The sequence below is a fragment of the Equus asinus genome, chromosome 28 (genome assembly GCF_041296235.1).
Source record: "Equus asinus isolate D_3611 breed Donkey chromosome 28, EquAss-T2T_v2, whole genome shotgun sequence".
Lineage (NCBI taxonomy): Eukaryota > Metazoa > Chordata > Mammalia > Perissodactyla > Equidae > Equus > Equus asinus.
This window is the reverse complement of record NC_091817.1, coordinates 37,472,672-37,495,403: the sequence shown is the minus strand read 5'-3', so window position 1 is coordinate 37,495,403 and position 22,732 is coordinate 37,472,672. Positions and strand designations below refer to the sequence as shown.

At 38.9% G+C, this 22,732-nt stretch overlaps 1 protein-coding gene across 4 annotated transcripts in view; it reads right to left on the bottom strand.

Moving 5' to 3' along the window:
- Positions 1–22,732, bottom strand: part of HYDIN (HYDIN axonemal central pair apparatus protein) — a 338,461-nt gene that overhangs the window by 243,269 nt on the left and 72,460 nt on the right. For all 4 annotated transcript variants that reach the window (XM_070500558.1, XM_044761259.2, XM_070500554.1 and 1 more), the window contains exons 8-9: positions 14,862–15,063; positions 8,950–9,133 (exon numbers count right to left, since the gene is read on the bottom strand). In XM_070500558.1, the coding sequence (XP_070356659.1) occupies positions 8,950–9,133; positions 14,862–15,063 (386 nt within the window). The remainder of the gene's footprint in view (positions 1–8,949; positions 9,134–14,861; positions 15,064–22,732) is intronic.

Genomic DNA, 22,732 nt, shown 5'->3' with positions numbered 1-22,732 from the left:
ATCTGCCTAAAATGACCCCACTTTTACTTATCTATCTTTGAAACATTTCATATTACTTCTCCAACACTTCTGAAATTAACTTCCATGTTATTTATGTCTCTGAAAAGAATTTTCTTTCTTTGTCGCTCACTTCTAAAGTTTCCTTCTGAAAACCAAAACATTCAGAATTTTCCCTACTGGCACTGACATCAATATCCTTTCTTCCTAGTCCTGTGAAACCAGCCTCATCACACAGAAGCCCTGCTGTTCTGCTTTCCTTCCATATATGACTTCTCTCCCATCCCTGTCCACTTTCCTGCTCCAAATGAGAGACTGAGCATATAACATATAATCCATAAGTGACTATTATCTTGCTTGTTGAAAATAATTGTCAAAATGGCCTTCAGTTATATTTTAATTAACTTCCTTCATGTGCTAATGTTTTGTTTTTCTCCTGGACTCATGACTGCATTTCACTTATTAATCAAGTGACCTGCTAGAAGGAAGCTATTTTGAATTTTCAGGTCTAAAGCAAACTCCCATATTGTAGTTTTTGCACAAATATTAAATATCTCTGGAAATGGAACTTCATGTTTCCTTCTGGAACAAGAACAAACAACCAAGTGACTTGATGGACGCAGTGCTGAGATGTTCTGAAAGCTGTCTATGAACCTACTGCACTGGTTCATGATAGGTGATTAATACAATCATGAGAAAGTATACTTTAAAAATGATCTCCTTAAAAAATCATACTGGCAGGGTCAGTCCGGTGGCATAGTGATTAAGTTCATGTGCTCCGCTTTGGCGGCCCAGCATTCACAGGTTTGGATCCTGGGCGCGGACCTACACACTGCTCATCAAGCCATGCTGTGGCAGCATCCCACGTACAAAATAGAGGAAGGTTGGTATGGATGTTAGCTGAGTGACAATCTCACTTCCTGAACCTCACTGCAATTATAACAAGAAGTCATGAGTGACCTTTCTCACATCATAAAAAAATGCCAGAATAAATTTAAATCATTACAAGCAATAATCAGGTTTAGATGAAGCCAGCATGACTGGTGCTTCTGTCTGGTGAACATAGCAGGACGCCCTGCATGTTCATATGTTCAACTCCCTTAGAAGGTGATTCTCAGGAGGTTCTCTCGGATGACACAGTCAACATCAGTATGTTGCAGCTCCTGAGAAATACACTGGTAGATCTTTATCAAGTTATCCCGCTTGGGTCAGGGTCCAGGCAGCCCACAACAAGGTCAGTGAATAATGATTTGAAGAGCTGCTACCCTGTGTGATGAATTCCATCACGTTCCACCAAAATGAAAATATTCTTGACAACATAAACAAATGTTTCCAGCTATCTTATTATATTTAAGGAAAATTTAAAGAATTTCTCTTGGGAAATAAAAACATCCTCCTAAAGTCAAATTTCCATCAATCAATAAGAGAAAAAAAAGAAGCACTAATTAGAAGCTATAATCTGTTTCACTACCCACAACTACTCTTCTAGAAACTTCCAGATCAGCGAGAGAAAAAATGGCTCTCCTTATCATCACTTGGGGCAAATAAAGTTGTCTCAAAGACAAATAGAAAAAAAAAAAGGAAGCTAAAAAGTTGAAGGTAAACTACCCTAATTATCATTGAGAGTAAAGATTGAATTGGCACATGACATGCAAGAAGATTTTTCTACTCCATTGCATCTCCTAGGACAAAAAACTGAATTTCATAAAATTTTGATTCTCAAAATAATGACCAGAAAAGTTTCTAAGAGGGGGATCTAAGATCTGGCCGTCTGTCAGAGGAAGTTTCACAAAAGGTGTTCTCTGTCTTGGGTGAGATACTCCAACCCATATACAGTGAAAATGCCACCGCGGTTTTACAGAACCGAGGTCATTATGTGTGATGTTCGTGCCTTTCTCTGGAGAGAACAGATTTGTGTCTTTTCCAGCAAGGAAGGGTGTTGAGTTATTTAATGAGCCACGAGGAACCTTGCTGTTTCTGAGACTTCCCTAGGCCTCCGTCCACCTACGCTGCTTCTCCAGTACAATAGTGAATGTACCAGCACAACCGGAAAAGGTTTGCCCGAGCACAAAGATCTGAGAGACCATCAATGATAAAGGGAGGCTGAAGAATAGGAAAACCGTGCTATCGGAAGAGCTGCGACTTGTCAAGGACAGTTTGTTCTCAGCGGATCCCTGTCCTCCTTTCTCCTTTCTGGTGTCCATTTCCAAGGTGTCAGCTCCCACATATTTGCAATGTGACTCATGGCTAATGGTACAAGAAGTGGAAGGGGTTTGCAGTAAAAAGCTAGATCTTTCCTTTTTGGTAGCCATCTGGGCTTCCACCCAACCTGGTTCTGCTGAGCTCACATGCTATACCAATTTGGGAAAAATAAAGTAAACTAAATTTGAGCTGTGCTTTCAAAGTCTGAATTGCTGAACTGCATGTTTTCTGCAGGCTTAGGTGACAACAGAGCATGGTTTACTATTACTTACACGGTAAAAAGGAATTATCAAGTTTCTCTCCCTTTTTAAGGCTTAGTTAAATTAAGCTGACTTTTCCTTAGGGATACTGGATGAAGTTTTCTTTGATGGAAAAGACAACAAAACAGGAGCAGAAACGTTTCCCCTGCTCACTGATGCTAGCCAATCAGCTAGGACCAGTTTGGGCAAATACCTCTAAATTCTCAGAGCTTTCTTTTTAAGAAAGTATCATGTGTTCAACATTCAGAAAATCACTACATCTTAAAGTGTGACCTGAGCCAGCAGCACCGGAGTTGAGAAACAAGGCCAACACATCTGTGATGTGATTTCTCAGAGGACTCCTAGACACCTATGGAAATCAAAAACTTAATTCTCTTTTTGCCCTGTGATATTCTTCTGCCTCTCAATTCTCTGAATCATGTTTTCTTGTCTTTGAATCTCTCTTACTCAGAATGCCCAGGAGACCTAAGCAGAGGATATAACAGAATGAGACTGTCAAAATTCTGTGCAGCCAGAGTCCATCTAGCAAAATAGAATATTATATTTTTGAAAGTAGTCGATTCCACTTGCTTTTCTGGAAGGAGAAAACATGCATAACAGACTCAATTTCACAATTCCTTTCCAATGGGGAAAAAAACTATATAGAAGCAGGTGGCTTGAGAAATGATCAGTATTTTACAGAAGCCAATACCTTCTCTAGGTAAGGAACAAATGGAAAATTTTAGGCAAATTGCATTAATACTTCAAGACATTATCAAAAGAACTGACATGAGGAACTTGGTATAAATAGTAGTAATATGCCACATGCTTTTATGACTAGAACAATTATGGCTACTATTAGAATATCAATAAATTACCAAGTGAGGCTAAAAAAAATTTCTTCCAGACCTCTGTCCTGTATCTGCCCAGAACTGCCTTCCCCCTGTGGTCACTCTGGATCCTTGCCTACCCCCTTTCTCCATTAATGAATGCCTCTGGGGTTTCTCAAAAGACAGATTCCCACTTCTACACTCTGTGACCACTTCAGTACCCAAGACAAGCCAGCATAGCTCCTCAAGGTTAGAACAAGAGACCCTACGGCAACGCTGTGCAATGAGCTTGATGAGAAGAAAGTGAGCCAAGGCAATGGAACTAACCAGTGGCCAAGTGGTGAGCAGGTGGCAGAACAGAGCAAGAACTTGAAGCTGTAGGGTTTTGGTCAGTCATTCTCACAGCATTGAGTCAAACTACTCACATGATCATATTAATAAAATTTGACTAAATTCAAACCCATCACCACCTCTGGGCACTTTAGCGACAGTGACGGATCTCTTGATCCTGAATGTACTTGCTTTAAATTGAAAGAGTCCCATAAAACACTCAATAGGAGAGAAGACAATAAGGGCTAAACTAACCTTGGTTTCAGCCGATGCATTTTGAAGAACCAAGATGCACAGACATAGATCTGAGAAAATAAGCATGTTGTTTCTTCTTTATTTTCAGAACCTAAGTAACCAGTTTTTTTTTTTCCTTTTTAAGTTTCTTTCATTTGGAGACAATGTCCTTCCACGGTGGACAGAAGCTGAAGAGCCCATCAGAAAGCAAGGTGGTCTCTAAGCCCCTACACCAACATTTTATTTTTTATTTCTTTCTTTCAGGAAGATTAGCCCTGAGCTAATATCTGCCACCAATCCTTCTCTTTTTGCTGAGCTAACATCTGTGCCTATCTTCCTCTACTTTACATGTGGGACACCTGCTACAGCATGGCTTGATAAGCGGTGCATAGGTCTGCACCTGGGACCCGAATCTGTCAACCTCAGGCCACCCAAGCAGAGCACGCGAATTTAACCACTATGCTGCCACCAGGCCGGCCCTATTTTTATTTTTTGAATAGCATATCAATTAGAGATTGATTGTGAGATCAGAAGGTGACACTGCTTGGTTTAATCTTCTCTGCTTCTACTGTGAACTCAACTCATATCAAGAAGCTAATTAAAAGGAATCACACCCTAATAAAAAACTAATTGCTGATGCATGGCTCAACTGTCAGAAATTTAACAGCGGCCATTTGGCATAACTCATCTGATACGTGAGCAAGACTCAGAAGAGATCTTCAGTAGAAAATGATGAACCAGGCATAACAGGGTTGAAAGACATGTAAGATAGACTGATGAGTTCTCAGCTGGCTGGTACTCCTCTCGGCCACCCTTCTCTCAATTCATAGCCGCTCCTCTCTTTGCAGGGCCTCTAAAGGTCAGCACCTGGGGGCTGTCTTGGGCCCTCTGCAATTTTCCTTCTTTGTTCTGCTCTTAGAATTTCCATCTGCTTTTCAGGCTTTCAATGAATACCTCTATAGGATACTCACAAATCTTGCCTCCCTTCCTGATTCGCCTTCCACAAATTTAGTCCTGCGTTTCCAAAACTTTTTGGATATCTATTATCATCTCAAATTCAACACCTTAGGAACCAAACATCACCATTAATTGATTTCCATTCCTTCATTCCTTCCTTCTCTCTTTTTAGGCCTGGGGCACAGATGAGGAGAAGGCATTCTTTGACCTTAAGGAGTTCAGACTCTGTTCCTAAATCGGAGAATCGTAACTTGTGAATCAAAAAGAATAAAAGTATCCTACCCCATATCCTTATTTTATGTACAAGGCAACCAAAGCCAAGGGAGATCAAATGGCTTACTTAAGGTCACATTTGCTATTGGCAAAGCTGGGAATTAAACCGCCTCTTGACTTGCTAATTTCTATCAAAGACATCATAATTCTGCCTGTCACTCTAGTTCAGAGCTGAGGAGATATGTGATTCTTCACCATGTGTTACCCTCAATGGCCAGTCAATTGAAAAACACTTTAGTGTCTTTCTTTTGAACATTTCTCACATCTGCCACTTCCTTTGCTTTCCGACTATCACTGGGCTGACCATCTGAGTCAGCATCGTCCTCACATATCACCCTGAACTTGCCTACAGAGATGTTCAGGCTCCTTGACTCTTCCTGCACTAGTGCATTTCCCCTGCCCAACCTGCACCACTCATTCCACCCTCTGTCCACCTTCCTCCAGTTTAACCCATACGTGGCTACCAGGATAATCTTTCTAAAACATCCTGAACACATCATGCTCCTGCTTCAAACCCTGTAGTGAGTCTCAGATAACCTTGGTGTGCTGTGTGAGAACAGGGGTGTATGGTCATGGGGAAATGTTGCTTATGCTCTACCACTTGGATTTCCCAAGTATTTCCCAAACTTATTTGACCACAAAGCTTCCTTTTTGCAAGGAATATACAGTATGACCCCTCAGATTCAGTGTTTGCAGAGCCACACTGTGGCAGACAATAGCCTGTAGGCTATAGCACAACAGGTTGGCCAGACAGAGATTTCCTCCACTCTCCTTTCAAATCTTATTTTTCATATTTTCCATGACTTCCTGCTCCAGAAACACTGCTCTATTCATTATTATTTAATATGCCAGGAACCTAATGCTTTCTGTTTTCTTTGTTTCCATAATTTATCCAACTGGAAACATTTTCCTTCTTCCTTTACACTTAATTAAATTTTATCCTCCTTCTAAAATTCAGCTTAGATCTCATCTTTTCTATAAATCCTTCCCCAACTCTCTCATCCCAAACTACTTTAGCATTTATTTACCTGTATCAGAAAATAAAAATCTCTACAGTAGAAAAAACCCATTTTCTACATTTGGGTCAAGAAGCTAATGAAATGGTAGAATTTTCCCATCAAATACCTTCAAAAGTACTGTACAAGGTAAGATTATATTACACTCACAAGAACTGTATTTCTATAAAACTATCAGGAGCTTTAAGAAGAAAAAAAGGAGATTTAACATCAATAAATAATTCACTATAACTGACACTGAGTTCTGCTGTTTTGACCAGAATGACTTTAAGAAGACACAAGAAAAGTTTTATGCCTTCATTTTCATTTTGCAAAAACTGTTAAGAATCAGCTAATGAATACTATCATGAGATGAAATTCTGAATAGTGTACACAAAAGACAAAATCATTACAGACGCCCTAAAGACCATTTACACTCTAACTGAGTATTATCCCCTTCCTGTTTCCAGTGATTTTTTCCCCAAACAATATAAACAAAATTAGTCTCAATTACTTAAAAGTACCATTTCTGTGTGTCATTATCTAAAGAAAATATTTTTCTTCCTAATGGTGAAAAAATGCCTTGTGCTAAGAATGCCCAACTCAGTTCTCATCTGGAATTCAAAAACAAACATATTAAATCCCATATTTTAGCACTCATATATCTCCATCAAGAAGCGTGGTTCATGAAAGAGAGCATCAGAAGAAGAAAATGTGAGTTAACCCTAGTCTTTTGACTTCTGAATTGGAAATGTACAAGACTCACCTGTGGGCCTGCCACCTCCTCCTGACCACCAATGTTTGTAATTCCAGAGCCATCACTCCCAGAAGGCAATGAGAAATAGGACAACAGTCATCAGCCTGGATCTGTGGTAGCGGCTGGGAAGACTCTTGGACTGTCCACATGCTGGACCTTATAGGCATGTCTAAGATTGTCAGCCCTGATTGTTTCTCCCTGCCTCTGCCCTGCTCAGCCACTTGCTTGCTTGGACCTCTAATGCTTTTCAACATCTTTGGGCTTGACATGTTTTCACTCTTGCTACCTGTCCTGTCTGTCCAAGACTATATGTTCATCTTGACTTAACTTCTTGCTTGTCTAACTCATCGTCTCTGAAGATCTCTTTGCTCACTGAGCCCTGGACAGTCTTCTGACATGACAGAAGATTCAACGCACATCTCCAATCTTGTTTTCCTACACGAGCCCTTTTCTTCAAGCAAACTGATCTATTCATGGAGGCTTAGATGAGCTATGCCATGTACATCCCCAATTTTGTTCTTCAAAAGTCCCATCCTGGAGCCAGCCCCAGTGCCTAGTGGTTAAGTTCAGCATGCTCCACTTTGGTGGTCTGGGTTCAATTCCCAGGCGTGGATTTACACCACTTGTCGGTGGCCATACTGTGGCAGCAACCCATATATAAAATAGAGGAAGATTGGCACAGATGTTAGCTCAGGGCAAATCTTCCTCAAGCAAAAAGAGGAAGTTGGCAACAGATCTTGGCTCAAGGTGATCTTCCTCAACAACAGCAAAAGTCTCATCCTGGAAGAACCAATTCAAGGCTCTGCTCCCAAGAAACCTCCTCCAACTTCTTAGCCTGTGATAATCACCTCAGCCTCTGACCTAGTGTCCTGACTGTCTTCATCAGTGATTCACACAGCAGGTCCCACAAAACACTAGTCCCAAAGGATGTCTCCAAGGGAAGGCTCCCTCTTGAAGATTTACAAGGCACATCACCGTATTAAAGACTTTCAGAAGTCTTACAGCAGAGAAACCTTTCAAACAATATTGAACCCAGTGTTTCTCAAACTTATTTAGCCATGGAATTCCTTTTCTATGTTATCTCCTTTAAAAACAATTTGGAGGTGCAGATATAAGGAAAACAGGTCTACACAAGTCAGTGGCAATTCCCACAAGTGACCCTGTATTCTAATGTGTCCTTGTGCCCATGTCTTCTCTCCACTGGCTTGAATGGTAACAGTCCAGCAGCTCTAACTAGCAGTGGGCTTTCTCAACTCTATTGCTGTCTTTATCCTCACATCACTCTGTGACTGCCAAGCATAAGGTAACGCACAGTACCCAACACATAATCAGTATGGAAGATGCTAGCTACTTTCATTTTGAGGCAGTAGGGCAGGGTGGTCAAGAGTTTGGTCTGTGGAATCAGAGACCATGTTCTAACTCTGGCTCAGCTCTCACTGGAGAGACAGCAAGATCGAAGACTATGTCTGTTTTGCTCATCGTTGCCTGTTCACACACAGTGCCCAGTACAGAACATGCAGTCAATAAGTATTTATGGAGTGACTAAAGGACAAAGCAGTTAACCAGAGTGATTTTGTCCACCAGGGGGCATTTGGCAATGTCTGGAGACACTTTCAGTTGTCACAGTTGATGCTAAACATCCACAGATGGATGTTTAATAGCATTCATCCTACAATGTACAGGACAAAGACTTATCTAACCCCAAATGTCAATAGTGCAGAGGATGAGAAACCCTGCTCTAGGGTCAGGCTAATCAGAGATAAATTTTTAAACACTGCCACTGTTTGGTCTTGAGCAAGTTATCAAATTTCTCTAAGTCTTAATTTCCTCATCTGTAGAATGGGGAACCGATTATATCTTATAAGATTGTAGTAATATAATATACATACAAATGCGATAAATCGGGTAACACATATAAAGTGTTTACCATAGTGATTGGTGCATAGAAAGTGTGATCTATGAGCATTCTTACCCTTAATCTTCACTCATTGTCTCACAATGAGGATGAGCCTCTTCAGATAGAATCTTTACGCTCTCAGGACTCACTATATCAATTCCAGAGTGAGTACTCTACCAAAATAAGCCCGCGCTCCCACTATGCTTACTGTAGGGTCAGATTGTATTTATGTGCTCACCAAGGGCTCAATAGTGAAAACGTTATTCAAGAAGAGCATGCTGTCTGCCTGAACCAGCTTTCTCTGATTCTCAAAGGTGTGGGAGAGAATGGAAAGACGTTCTCGGAGTGAAGGATCAACAATGCACTCTTCAAGAAACTCGTCGGTCTCAGTCTTTTCCTCTTCGATCAGATGATCACAGACTCTAAAGAAAATACAGGAAACGTGAGATTTATTTTGGCACTCCCAGGAAGAAGTGTGTAAAAGGCTCCCCTCCAGTCCATCCTCCTGGAAATGGTCTCATCCATCACCCTGGGGTGGTCTCTCCTTGCCCTGAGTCTGTAACATACTGGGTGGGCGACCTTGTACTTTAACCTCTCAAGAGCCTCAGTTTGTTCATCTCTAGTCACTTCCTTCAAGAAGTCCTCCTGGGCCCCCTGTCCTACTTAAGCCCATTTGCTTACTCCTGAGACCTTACGTATACTGGGACAAATATTTTATTTTAGGTAACAGTGTCTTCCAGGCTGCTTTTTAAATATTTAACAGCTACCCTGCCTCTCACACTTACAGGACAATTTTGTTTCTTTTACCTTGCTTAGCTTTAATTCTTTCTTAGCTGTTAGTTACCTGGAGAACAGAATCTAGAGCCAGCAAGGACTAGGTTTGGATATTAATTCTGTTGTCTATTTACTAGCTCTGTGACTTTGGGAGTTACCTAATTCCTGTAAGCTTCAATGCCTTCACCTATAAAATAGAGACAATAGGAGGTCCTCAATGGTAGAGATGAGTTGAAGATCAAATGTGATCAAGGACCTGGTGCAGTTTCTGGGACAAAGCAGTTGCTCAATAAATACTAGTTTCTCCCTATGTCAACCATAGGCAATTATCAAGCTGTCAAGCTTATAAAATGCTCCAACTACACCTGAGATACCTTCTTTTCTCTTTCTTTCTAGCTTCTTCCCAGCAAGAAGTTTGTAAAAGGCTCCTCTCCAGTCCATCCTCCTGGAAATGGTCTCATCCACCCATCAAATCCATCATGAATATCCATCGCAATGTCAGAAAAGCAGCCTTCCCCAACCCTCTGCTCTCTGCCCTCACTGAAGCTGTGTTCACATTACTCAGGGTATCAGTTACTTCACCTGAACTTTGATGACTGAATTTTATCTCCTCTCAGGACATATCATCACCATTTTACTGGCATGACCAATGGTGAGAGACAAATTATTCAGCAATGTGAGTGCTCAGTGAGAGCCTAAGGTCACTGAATTCCTGTCCCAGCCCCAAGTATTTTCTAAATGACTTCATGCAAACCATATACTCAGCAATGTCAAATAACTCTTTTTAATAACTGTAGCACTCAGCGTCCTTTGGTCACTGAGCATAAAGAAGTCAAAGAAATGGATTCAGTGTGTTCTGGTCCCAAGAAAGAAAGAACTCTGTGCTTCCTTTTATTGCTAGTTGGGAAGCAGTGTCCAAGGTAACCAGAGTGGCAGTCCTTCTATTCTTCTGGGCAGAGCAGGGCAAATCAAAGAGAACTCAGTCCACAGAAAGAAAGGAAACCACATATTCCTGTGAGTGGAATTTATGATACCTATCTGTAGGAATGAACAATCATGGATGTAAACAAAGACAGAGGTACAAAGAGGTTCATTACAGTGTTAGCAACAAAACAAAAAAAATGAGGTAAACTTGATGTAAGAGATTGAAGGATTGGTTAAACAAATAATGGGAATCATAAACATTATATTTATCTAGGGGGGTTAATGGGTGTGGGGTGTGGGGATAAATTGCTTTGTGTGGACCAAGGATGATAATGCTCCATGAATTAAGGAGTATGATTAACTCAACACTTAGACCAGAAAACAAAAAAGAACAAAACAAAAATTCCCAAATGCTATTCTTCTCCCATGCTGTTGGGACTCTTGCATCAGTAACAGCCCTATAATGCAAAGGGGAGTGGGGATACCAGACGTCTTCCTCTTTGTTCTCTGATGGAGAATTGAAGCCACGGCTGAGAGTCTAAGAAGGGAGTGTGAAACAACACCTTCAGCTGAGTTGACTCCAACAAGGGCTTCTATATACCTCACTTTATTGTTTTGCAATCTTGTCCTGCTGACATTCATGGTCTCTTGTATTCAGAGGTGGTTCTGTTTTACAGATAATGGGACCTCTCATTAGAGAGCGTAACAACACACCAGCCTTCTCTTTCAAGTAAAACCATGGATTTAACCTATTTTACAAATGGTCTGGTAGCCTCAACACCCATTACCTTCAGGCATAGGTACAGTCCAGCCTATGGTCTATAGTCAATGGGGAAGACTTGTGTCTCAGTTACAGTAGTGTTGAACCAGTAATCCTTCTTCATCTGGAAGTGCTAGAGACCTGCACCCTGCTCCTTTGCAGCACACCCAAGAGGTGGTAACTGGATGCTGAGGAGATTAAAAACTAAGAGCCACAGACTTAACAGCTGGCAGAAATACTCCCATGTCCACACTTGGCATGGAAAGGATGAAGCCACCCACCTTCAAACAAACCATGTAACCCTGGACACCAAGTAACTCTGTGATGACTGTTATAAGCTGAGGACTAGCAATCCTCTTCCTGCTTACCAAGTACCACTCAAGTCTTCAGATTCTTTTTTTAAATTATTTTTTGGTGAGGAAGATTGTCCTTGAGCTAACATCTGTGCCAATCTTCCTCTCTTTTATGTGGGAAGCTGCCACAGCATGGCTTGAAGAGTGGTGGTAGGTCTGCACCTGGGATCCAAACCTGTGAACCCCGGGCTGCCAAAGCGGAGCATGCGAACTCAATCACTATACCACTGGTCTGGCCCCGAGATTAAATTTTTATTACTATTCAGGTGGAAGGCTCAAAGACCAATTAAAACTGATTTATCTAGAGAAACATGTCATTTCCTACACTGGAACGTTGTGGAACAAATCCATTCTGATCACTTTGTGGGTGTTTCATTGAGGATTCTAGGAGTTCTTGTACAGAGCAAATCTAGAATTAGAGCCATTGAGACAATCCCATAAGCTTGATGGAGAAATGGGGAGTAGAAATCCCGAAAAACTCATGCCAAGTCTCTGAATATAATAAAATGTGATATGAATGAGCATGAAGGATGTAGGATGTTTTGTAATCCCTCAGGGCAAGGAGGAGGAAGTAAGGAGGGATGAATGCAACCTCCGTTTTTGAAGAGATTAATTTCTCTCCAAGTCCCAGAAAAACATCAGAAAGGAGACAGACCCACAAATAATTTTGTAAAGGTCCCTACATCTGATACTGAAGGTTTAAAAAAATGGAAAAAAAATTAAAGCCTAGAACTTCTGCCTAGGGGAAGTGACATCTTCATTGTCAGAGTCTGGAGCCTGGGATGAGCCCAAGGCCCCCAAATCTGGACATGTGTCCGAGGTTTGTACCAACATGCTGCAGTAGAAGGAGAAGTCATTCTTCCTGGGGTGAAAATGACAGACTGCCAGAAAGGAATATGGCTTCCTATTCCTGAGTAGGACTGAAATTCCTCTACTGGGAGAAAAGATATCCAAGTCTTTGCCCAGGCACATCATCAAGATGCTGGAGGACAAGAAACCCTGATGGCTGGAATAAGGTCTTGAGGGCATCTGTTAAAGCACTTAGCGTTCCTGAAGTCAAGTTTCAGCTCCTGTAGATGAATGCCTTGGGACACCCCACTGTTACAACTGGAGAGGAGCAGGCCCACTCTTGGGTCTCACCTAAAATTTACATGGCAGGTTTAACTCAGGTCCTGTGGGTGCTGCAAAGGGAAATTTCAGTTTCTCAAAGTATGCATGAGCCCATTTAGAATAGATCTTCTCTGTTCTAAGTTCGGGACCAAAGTCAACATTCCTCTCTACATTTTAACTGCAGAGACTGCTGAAGGAAGAGGACAAAAGAAGAGTTTGCTCACCATCAAGAGCAGAAGAGTCATGCAAAGATTATGCCAGGGATTCCTGCACTGGTCTCACTGGGGGCTCCAGAGAGAATTTATACCATTAGCTAAAGATCTCACTGCTGCTTCTCGAGGATGAGCAAACCTCTGACCACAAGCAAGCTATATAAGAACATTCTGCTTTATCTGCCACTCATGTGTGGCCTAAGAGACAATTTGAGAATTTGCGATGTGGAGGAGAAAGGGGCCTATACCCACAGCAAGGCACAGCTACCCACAGAGGGGCAACTACCCGGAGACAGGAACTAAAAGTTCAGTAAAGAGCAAACCTGTCTGTATTTGCCTTGCTTTTTGAGAGGATGGGCATTTCATGGCTAGTTACATCCAGGACAAGAATCCATGGCTAATAAGATGAAAGTTGTGACATGCTTGGGGACATATCAAGGAAGGAGAGGGGCATGGGAAAGAAGAGACACCCGGGTCAAATAAGAAATTGGGGAGGGGGGAGAAGGAAAGGGGCAGCGCATTCCATAGACTCTCGTCTTAGATCAACCAATCCACTTTGGAGAACCATGAGTTACGTCACTCTGTGTCACCCAAGGTGAAAATGGAGGTATTCTTATTTAGCATGTGAAGCCACTTTTCAAGTTCATTGTTTAAGGGAGGGTCACGATCCTAGATGATAAAAGTAAGGCTTCCAATCATGGTTATAAAAATGCTATTCTTTATTGTTCCCTTGCTATGAAAAAATTGCTAGAGGAAATAACAGAAAGAGCAAGAGAGATAGTGGAGGAAAGACAATGCAAATGCTGCTGTTTCTTTACTTGTACTTGCTCTCCCATTTTATCTCTAAACGTGCTTGGACCAATCTGATTGTTGGTATGCGTATGTCAGCTGGGAAATCAAGACAAGTGAAGTGATGGATTAGCAGTTTCCCCTTGCCTTTTTAAACTACTGGTATTTCTATATCAGGAGGCAAAATGAAGGTTTCAGGCAGGAAAGGCTTTTCTTTTCTCACTTTTTAAAGATGACACAGTGGCAATCCAGTGATTAAAGCTCATCGTCTGAATGCTAAAGCTTCTGGTCCACTGTGTCCTGTTATTGTCACAGCTCCTTCTGATTCAATTAGGGACAGCACACTGGGGGCTTTCTGCCTGGTTTCCACAGACCTAAGAATTTTATTTTTATCACATACTAACTTGGTTTAAACAAAGCTTTGAAGCTTCCCAGGGCCAATCTTTAATGAAAATGGAGAGGCAAATAAAAAAGGCTGAAATAAATTCCAATGAAAGCAGCAAAAGTGCTAACTCAGGGAGGACGGAAGGAGATAAAATTGCAAATTGAGTTTAAAAGAGGCAAAGATAGACTCAGTTAAAAGAAATATTCAAAATTTAGCTGTGATGAGATTAGTCAAAACTGTTTGGTTTTCCATTTTTTAATTTTCTCCACTGCCTGAAGTATCTTTAAAAACCAGAAGATTAAAGATACCAACAAGAAATCATTATTAAATCATATGGTTATCAGGGATTGAGCAATGCTACTAAAACTGAGAATATATAAGCTGTTATATCTAAGCCCTTCTTTTTCGTCATTCTTTACATTTTCTAGAAACATCTTTTCACTGACTGAAAAAAAATTCCGTATTGATCCCAATCCAAAAGAGATTGTTTCTAGAAACCCTATGAAATCTGATCAATCTAGTTAGGGTTATGAAAAGAAATACACACATGTAGATTAGTTTTGAGAGAATAGCGAAGAATGATGTATTTGGTCTTTAAAATCCAGGAGTTTAGCTACTGATAAATTATAACCAGGTGAAGATTATCTGAGGATGGACAACATTGTGTTCCAAATAGCTCAACTCAAGTTCTTTAAATGAAAAAAGGAGTATTGTTCACTGGAACCAAGTTATAAAAATTTGACATTGTGTGAGTTGGTTGAAAACAAAAGTCATTGGTTTTTCATAAACACTGAGTTTTGTGTTCCCCCAAATTACAGTATATAGGCAGTTTTTCTTACAAACCTATACTTTTCTTTGTCTTCCTCTTCCTGGGTAGCAAATATCTTCCACTGGAAATGGGCAATGATGTTACTGCGGTTGTGAATAGTTATCGTTCGCTGATTGGCCAGAGATATGTAGGTTTTCTCAATGATCAAGGAATTCTTGTCCAGTCTTATATTCATGTCTATGGCAGCTCCATACAGAGATACAAACACTTTTTCACCTAGAAATTAACAAAGTATAAACACATTTTGAGGTTTATTCTAGAATAATGCTACATTTTTTTAAAAAGCACATAGTCCAACATAACCAGGCATGCAAAGAAATAAAAGTCCATATGTTAAAACCAGAAGATACAAGAAAAACAGAAACAGATCCACAAAGAATCAGATGCTAGAATCATCAAATATAGACTATGACCCAACTACGCTTACCAATTTAAAGAAACAAAGGATCAGTTTGAAGCTATATCCAAGGAATAGGAAATCAAAAAAAGATCTAGAAATTCTGAAAAAGAGCCACACTCTAGGCTCTTATAGCAATAAAATAAAAATCACCTAAATTTTAAAAACTCTAAGAATATACTTAATAAGAGAATTTATTAAGTTTATGAAAAAAATAGTGAAATGGAAGATGGTTCAGAAAATACAAAAGGCAATATGAAGAAATAAAAATATATGGAAAATGCACAATGAGTGGGTAAAAGACTAGGCAGATGGAGTGAGAAGGTGTAGGTGTTTAATTAGAAACTCAGAAGGAGAGGAAAGAGGTAATGAAGCAAGGACAATATTTCAAGAGAGGATAGTTAAGAGTTTTTTAGGATTGATTAAAGGCATCAGTTCACAATTCAAAAAGCCCAACAAATATCAAATAGGATAAGTTAAAAGAAATTCATACACAATATATTGCGGTGAAACTAAAGAAAATCAAAGACAGAGAAATTCCTAAAAGCAGTCAGAGGAAAAAAGATAGATTATCCTCAAAAGACCCATGGTTAGAATTACAGCTAACTTTTCGACTGAAACAATGGAAAGTAAAAATCAATGGAATGGTTTCTTCAACATGATGAAGGAGAAAACAATGGAAACCCAGAATTCTATATTTTTTCAGCTTCTTTTAATCTAAAAATGTCTTTGTTTTGTCTTCGCTTTTAAAGGATATTTTCAATAGGTAAAGGATGCTAAGTTAGCATTTTTTCTTTCAGCACCTGAGTGATGTTATTTTACTGTCTTCTGGCTTCCATAATTTCAGCGGAGAAGTTTGCCATCAGTATTATTAGTGTGCCTTTCAAGGTGATGTGTCTTTTTTCTCCAACGACTTTTATGATATTCTCTTTGCTTTGGTTTTCAGCAGTATTTGTACTACTAAGGGTTTGCTGAGCTTTGTGAAGCTTGGATTAATGTCATTCATCATTTTTGGAAAATTCTCAGCCATTATCTCTTAAAATATTTTTTTATCCCATTCTTTCCTCTATTTCTAAGACTCCAATTACACGTATGTGGACCTTTTGACTGGGTCCTGCATGGCTTCTGCTTTCTGTTCTGTTTTTGTTTTTTTGGTTTTTTGTGTGTGCTTTTTCGGGTCCATTCTTCCTTGTTTCCCTCTGTGCTTCAGTTTGGGTATTTTCTACTGACCTGTCTTCACATTCACTAATCCTCTCTTCTCCTGTGTCCATTCCACTATTAAACTAACACAATTAGGTTTTAATTTCCACATTGTATTTTCAGTACAATGTTGTTATTAAAATCTGATAAATATAAAACAAATAGGCCGATATATAGGCTGATTACACTTCTGAATATCAATGTAAAATCCTAAATAAAAAATAGAAACCATAATTCATCAGCACATTAATAGGATGATACTTTACAACCAAGTGGAGTTTGTTTCAGGAATGCAAAGATGGCTATTAGAAAATCCATTAATATAGAATAGATCTCAGGAGAAAAATTATATGATCTTCTCCATTGATGATGAAAAAGAATTTGACAAAATTCAAAACACACTTTTTGTTAAAAAACTCAGTAAAATAGGAACTGATAGAATTAAAACATAGTATAAAGTCTCAGTAATTAAAACAGCACAAAGAGACAGAACAATGGAATAGAATAAAAAGCCAAAACAGGCCCAAATACACGTTGGAATTTATTATACAATAAAAGCAGAATCTCAAATCATTGATAACAATAAACTTTGTAAAAAAAAAAAAAAGTGCTACTGGTACAACTCAGTAGCCATATGGAAAATCCTCACATCTAACATCAGAATAAATACCAAATAGATCAAATATTTAAATGTGAAAAATGAAACCATAAAAATAGAACAATACACAGGAAAACTTCTTCATAACTTTAGAGGGGAAAGTTTTCTAATTGTGACTCAAAATCCAGATTCTTGTTCTGGGACTGGCCCCATGGCCGAGTGGTTAAGTTCGCATGCTCTGCTGCAGGCAGCCCAGTGTTTCGTTGGTTCGAATCCTGGGCGTGGACATGGCACTGCTCATCAAACCATGCTGAGGTGGCGTCCCACATGCCACAACTAGAAGGACCCACAATGAAGAATATACAACTATGTACTGGGGGGCTTTGGGGAGAAAAGGAAAAAAATTTTTAAAAATCTTTTAAAAAAAATCCAGATTCTTCTAAAAAGGATTAAGAAATTTGATTACAAAAAATGAAAAAAAGAAATACTGCATGGCACAAAATTCATAAGCAAAAACAAAAAAAACTAGGTAAAATATTTGTAACTCATATCTGAGACAAAGGGATTAAATCCCCAAATATATAATTATCTCTTAGAAATCAATAAGACAATCCAATACAAGAATGGGTTAGAGGTACAAAAAAAGAAATATACAGATCCCTTATACATATTAATTAAAAGATGTTCAACTTCTCTCATAACAAAAGAAATACAACTAAAGATGTATTTAGACTCCATTTTCTCCAATTAGATTGCAAAACAAAACAAAAGTTTGAACACAAATTGTTGTCAAGACTGTGGGAGAAGGCACTCTCATACATTGTTGTGGGAATGCAAAATGGTACCATTCTTCCACACTCTATGGAGTGAATTTGTTGACACAGATCAAAATACCCATCAAAATTAGAAAACTATTTTCCTCTGGCCCACTTCTAGAAATTTATCCCATATGTGAGTCAGAACAAGATCAAGGGTATTCTTTACAGCATTGTTCTTAATAATGATAGAGTGGAAACAGCCAAAGCACCCACCAAGAGAAGGCTGGTTGAATGATCTGTGCTATACCTAAAAGTGGAATACTGTGCAAGTATAAAAAAAGTACACAGTGATGGGAAAAGATCTCCAGGATATATGATTAAGTATAAAAAGCAAAGTTTAGAACAACTTACATAGTATGTTATTTTTGTGTTGGGGGGAAGATAAGATTATGCATTCCTGTTTGCACTTATTTGCATAAGAACACTGCAAGGATATACAAGAAATCAATAAATCGAGAGCAGGGGCGCAGTGAATGAGATAGGGTGGAAATAACACCTTCAATATATACTTCTAAAATATTGCTTTAATTTTTGAATATACAAATACATTACTGATCCAAAACTTTAATGTACAAAAGGATTACAGGGCCTCCAGGAAACATGGAAAGCTGCTAGATAGTACTAGCAATGAGGGAAATACAAAATAAAATACCATTTCATAACCATCAGATAAACAAAAGTCCAACAGTTTGACAATGCTGTTTTGGCAGTATACTGGCAAGGATGTGGAACAAGAATTTCCATGTACTGCGATGGAGACACAAATTGGTGCAACCATCTGACTAACCAATTTACTATCCAGTAAAGCTCAAGATCCATTTGCCCTATAACTCGGCAATTGGACTTCCAGATGTTCGTCCTTAAGGACAATCTCACACAGCTGCACGAGAAGACATACACAAGATACTCATTGCAGAATTACTGTAATAGCAAAACTCTAGGAACATCCTAATACTCAATGAGAGAATAGATAAATTATAGTATTGTCACATGCTAGAGTGTGTTGCCTTAGTTAAAATGAACCACAGCTATATGTATCTATGTGTTTAAATCTTTAAAACATAATGTTGAATGAAACAGTGAAGTTGGGAAAATGATATACCATTTATGTGAAGTTTAAAACCACTTGAGACAATAGTACATATTGTTTTCGGATAAGTAAATATGTAAGAATGGCATAAAAATGCACCCAATACAGCTCTTCTGAGGAGTATGATATGGGAGTTAGATCAGGTAAGAGTAACAAGGTGACTTCAAATCTATAATCAGTTTAGTTATCCAGAAAATAAAACATCTGAAAGAAATGTGTACAGCAAAATGTTGAGAAGTGTTAAATATAATAGTTGTTGATCATATTATTTCTGTGCTTTTGTGGTTATTTGAAATATTTCATTGTTTAAAAACCAATCAAGGAAAAAGATCCAAGGGCTTACTGATTTCATACAAATCTAGGGGTCAGAGAGACAATGTCATCAATTTGAGTTGCTCACTGAAAAACTGTCCCTTCCTGGAAATATAGCAAGAGCCACTATATTCTTTTTGAGAACCATCTAATATTGATTTTTTTTTACCACTATCTTCCAAAACTCATCAGATCCAAAAAGTGAAGGAAGCAATAACTCTTGTCTTGTCCCCACAGCTATTGAAGTACTTGCTTTTTACACCCACTTTCATGAAGACAATCTTAAAAGGGTCCCCAACCCCTCAGTCCCTAGACGACTGCTAGGATAGAAGGGGCGTTAAGTCCGTGAGAATGGGTAGGACCCCTGGGCCTCAGTATTAAGATCTTTTTGTGACCTTGGGATGCCTGTTCTCATTCTGGTCCCTTTTTGGCTTCTGGGGTTGAATGCTGCAATCACTGTAGATGAGTTAGCCATCGTCATTTATTATGTCCTAGTAAAGAAACATTTTGTGGAAAGTCTCATTACCTCTTGCCAGTTTTGCTGCTATCAATCAAGCAGAAACAAATATGAACAAAACTAATTTTACCCAAAAAAATGTGAAGCTAGCTATATACCAAATACATTTCATACTGTGGTTTCGGTACATTCTGACAACAGATGACAGTAAATAAAATATATGAGTGGAGCCATAGATTCTCCAGGGAACTAACAAGTTGATGGAAAGAGTGCTTCTCATCTCTTGGTCACAGCAGGGTCAAATCCACCACTCAAGTGAATTGCTGAATCCAACTTCTTCGGAGGTGCTCTCTCTTTAAAGGGTTCAGGAAACAAATGACATGACTGGACTGAGCTCACCCAGCACATCAGTGGCAGTGCCAAAATCAGTATTCTTAAACTGCAGAGAGGGCCGTAGAGAATTACAGAAAGAGTGCAGGCCTCAGAGGATGCCAAAGACCTGGGTTCGAGCTCCAACTTTAATAGGTATACAGTCGTTTAATGTCTCTGGGCCTCAGTTTACTCATCTCTAAAATGAGGGGAGTTAAAGAGATGTCCTCTAATGTCCCTTTAAACACTAACACCTAATAACTTGAGAGTCTTCACTCGCTGTGCAATTTACGGAACCCTCACTCCCCTCCCCTAAACCATCCCTGACCCCAGCATGTCCCAGCTTCTGCTCTTCTCCATCGTAAACTATGGATTAAGAAATGAAGAAAAGAAAACCAGGCCAAGGAATGCTTCCATTGCCTCTACAGCCCTGTGAAAACGTTTGCTTCTTTTACAATAACTATGTTTTGCCAGATTTTCTAATTATAACTGCACACATTTATAATCAATTACAATAATCACACAATGGAAACAAAGATTATCCAGGTGAGTCTGTATAGGTATATTCAGATACATATTATTCAGTCGTTTCAACTGCAAGATAGCATATCACACAATTACTTACTATGTTATATCTTGGTATTCCTTTATTGGCCTTTAGGAGAAAAAGAGTTTCTTTATGGTTTATTAGAATAAAATATATATGTAATTGTAAAGCTGCCCGGGAAGTAGTGATATTGCTATTGCTGGTATATTTAATAATAATACATCATCACATCTTTGGTGAGAAGAGCATATTTGCCAACTTCTGACTCCTAAATTGAAATATCTCCTCTTCAGTGAGAGACATAATACCTTACAAAATGCTGAGTAAGTGCATCAGCTCTATTTCCTGCTTATGCCAGTGCTTAATGTCACCTTTCAGTTGAAGTAATCTCACCAGGTATTGAAAAAGAAAAACACCACTGTGCTCCTACTCCTGGTGCTTATTCAAGTAACCAAGAGTTCAATAGGAATGCCTTTTTTTAAAAAACCTATTCTGAATACTAATATCTCCTTGAACCTTTAGATTAAAAGTTTCTCAATACCCAGGTGAAAAGTGCAAAACCTAAGCAATTAACCATTTGTTTGTCTCTTAATAGGTAAATAATACTTTCACTTCTCAGTTTTATTGAAATGATAGAACTAGTTTACTTATCTGTTTTGTTTTGGTTCGGTTTTTGTTTTGTTTTGTTTTGCTGTTACTAATGTAGTCTTGAGTAACTGTATTCTTAACCTCTCCTGTAGAGATTAGTTTGTAAGATGTATCAAGATACTTCAGTTCTTTCTCAGTTTTAGATTACAATAAAAAAGATAAGTAAATCATTTCTGGGATAAAATCAATTCCCTAAACTTGATTTCACTACATAAGGGCATACACAGGAAGAAAGGAGGGGAGAGTTCTGGTGCAGGAAAATGTTAATGAGCAAAATATTAGATATTGGTGAAATTCACACGACCTCTTTAATTGCTAGAGCACTGGTTCAAAACTCTGTTTGTCAAGAAAGCAAAATCTCCTGGCTGCATTTAATCAAGAATATATCCACTGGAGGACCAGCAACTTAGAAAAGTAATTGAGTACTTCCCACTGAGGAGTATCAGTGCTCCTCCTTCTGGAACACTGTTTGAGGAAGTATGAAGAAAAACCCATGCTAAATTTCCATCCTCAAATCAATTCATCCTTCAAACAGCTGCAGAAAGTTCAACCATGCTTATTTAGTGAAATGAGAAGCCAGTGATCATGGCTGTTTAGAAAAGCTCCATGATTAATTGTTTAGGCGGTCATTACTGTTTTTCACTAACGAAAGGTTATAGGTTCTGGTCATTGATAACCCACAATAAAGATGAAAGCATATTCTTTCTAGCAGTTCATTTCATGTAAGAAAAAATGCTGCAAGACAGTTTACCTCTGTCTGCAATCTTTAGAAAATGACTTTATTCATGAACCAAAGTTGACACCAAAACACCAGGGTGTAGAAATCAACTTCCATGAATGATTAAATTTTAATACACAAATAGCCCAGGACTACAAATGTAAGTATAGGTGTCAATCTAAATACTCACGTAAAAGGAAAATCCAGACAGAGGATCACTGGGAAAATGCAGCTGCATTTCGAAGTCAATGGATTAAGAGAGTGAAACTGCATCCATAGCAGCATGAGAGAGTAGGAGGATGCTCCACTACGGTGGAAAAAGCAGTCCACAGGGGTTGAGAGTCTGAGTCTGGATTCTCATTGTGCTTCTGACTAGTTATGTGACCTTGGGCAAGCCACTTAATTTCTTAGGGCTTCAGTTTTTTATTTCTAAAATCTAAGGACTGGATTAGATTATTCCTGAAGTCTCTCAAGTTTTGATTCTATTGATATATGAGCTCTCCATGCCTGTTGGTCTCAAAACTCAAGCAAAGAAAATTTTTTGACATTATACTCCCAACATATGTAGACTTGTTTGTTTATAAATTATACCCATATACTAGAGTACTCATGTCAAATGCATTAAAAAATACAGCCCAAAATGTTAAAAAGAATGAGAAAGATAACAATATTTTAAAAATAATTTGATATGTTTTGCCAACAATTATTTTAGTGAGAGCAAAAAGATTGAC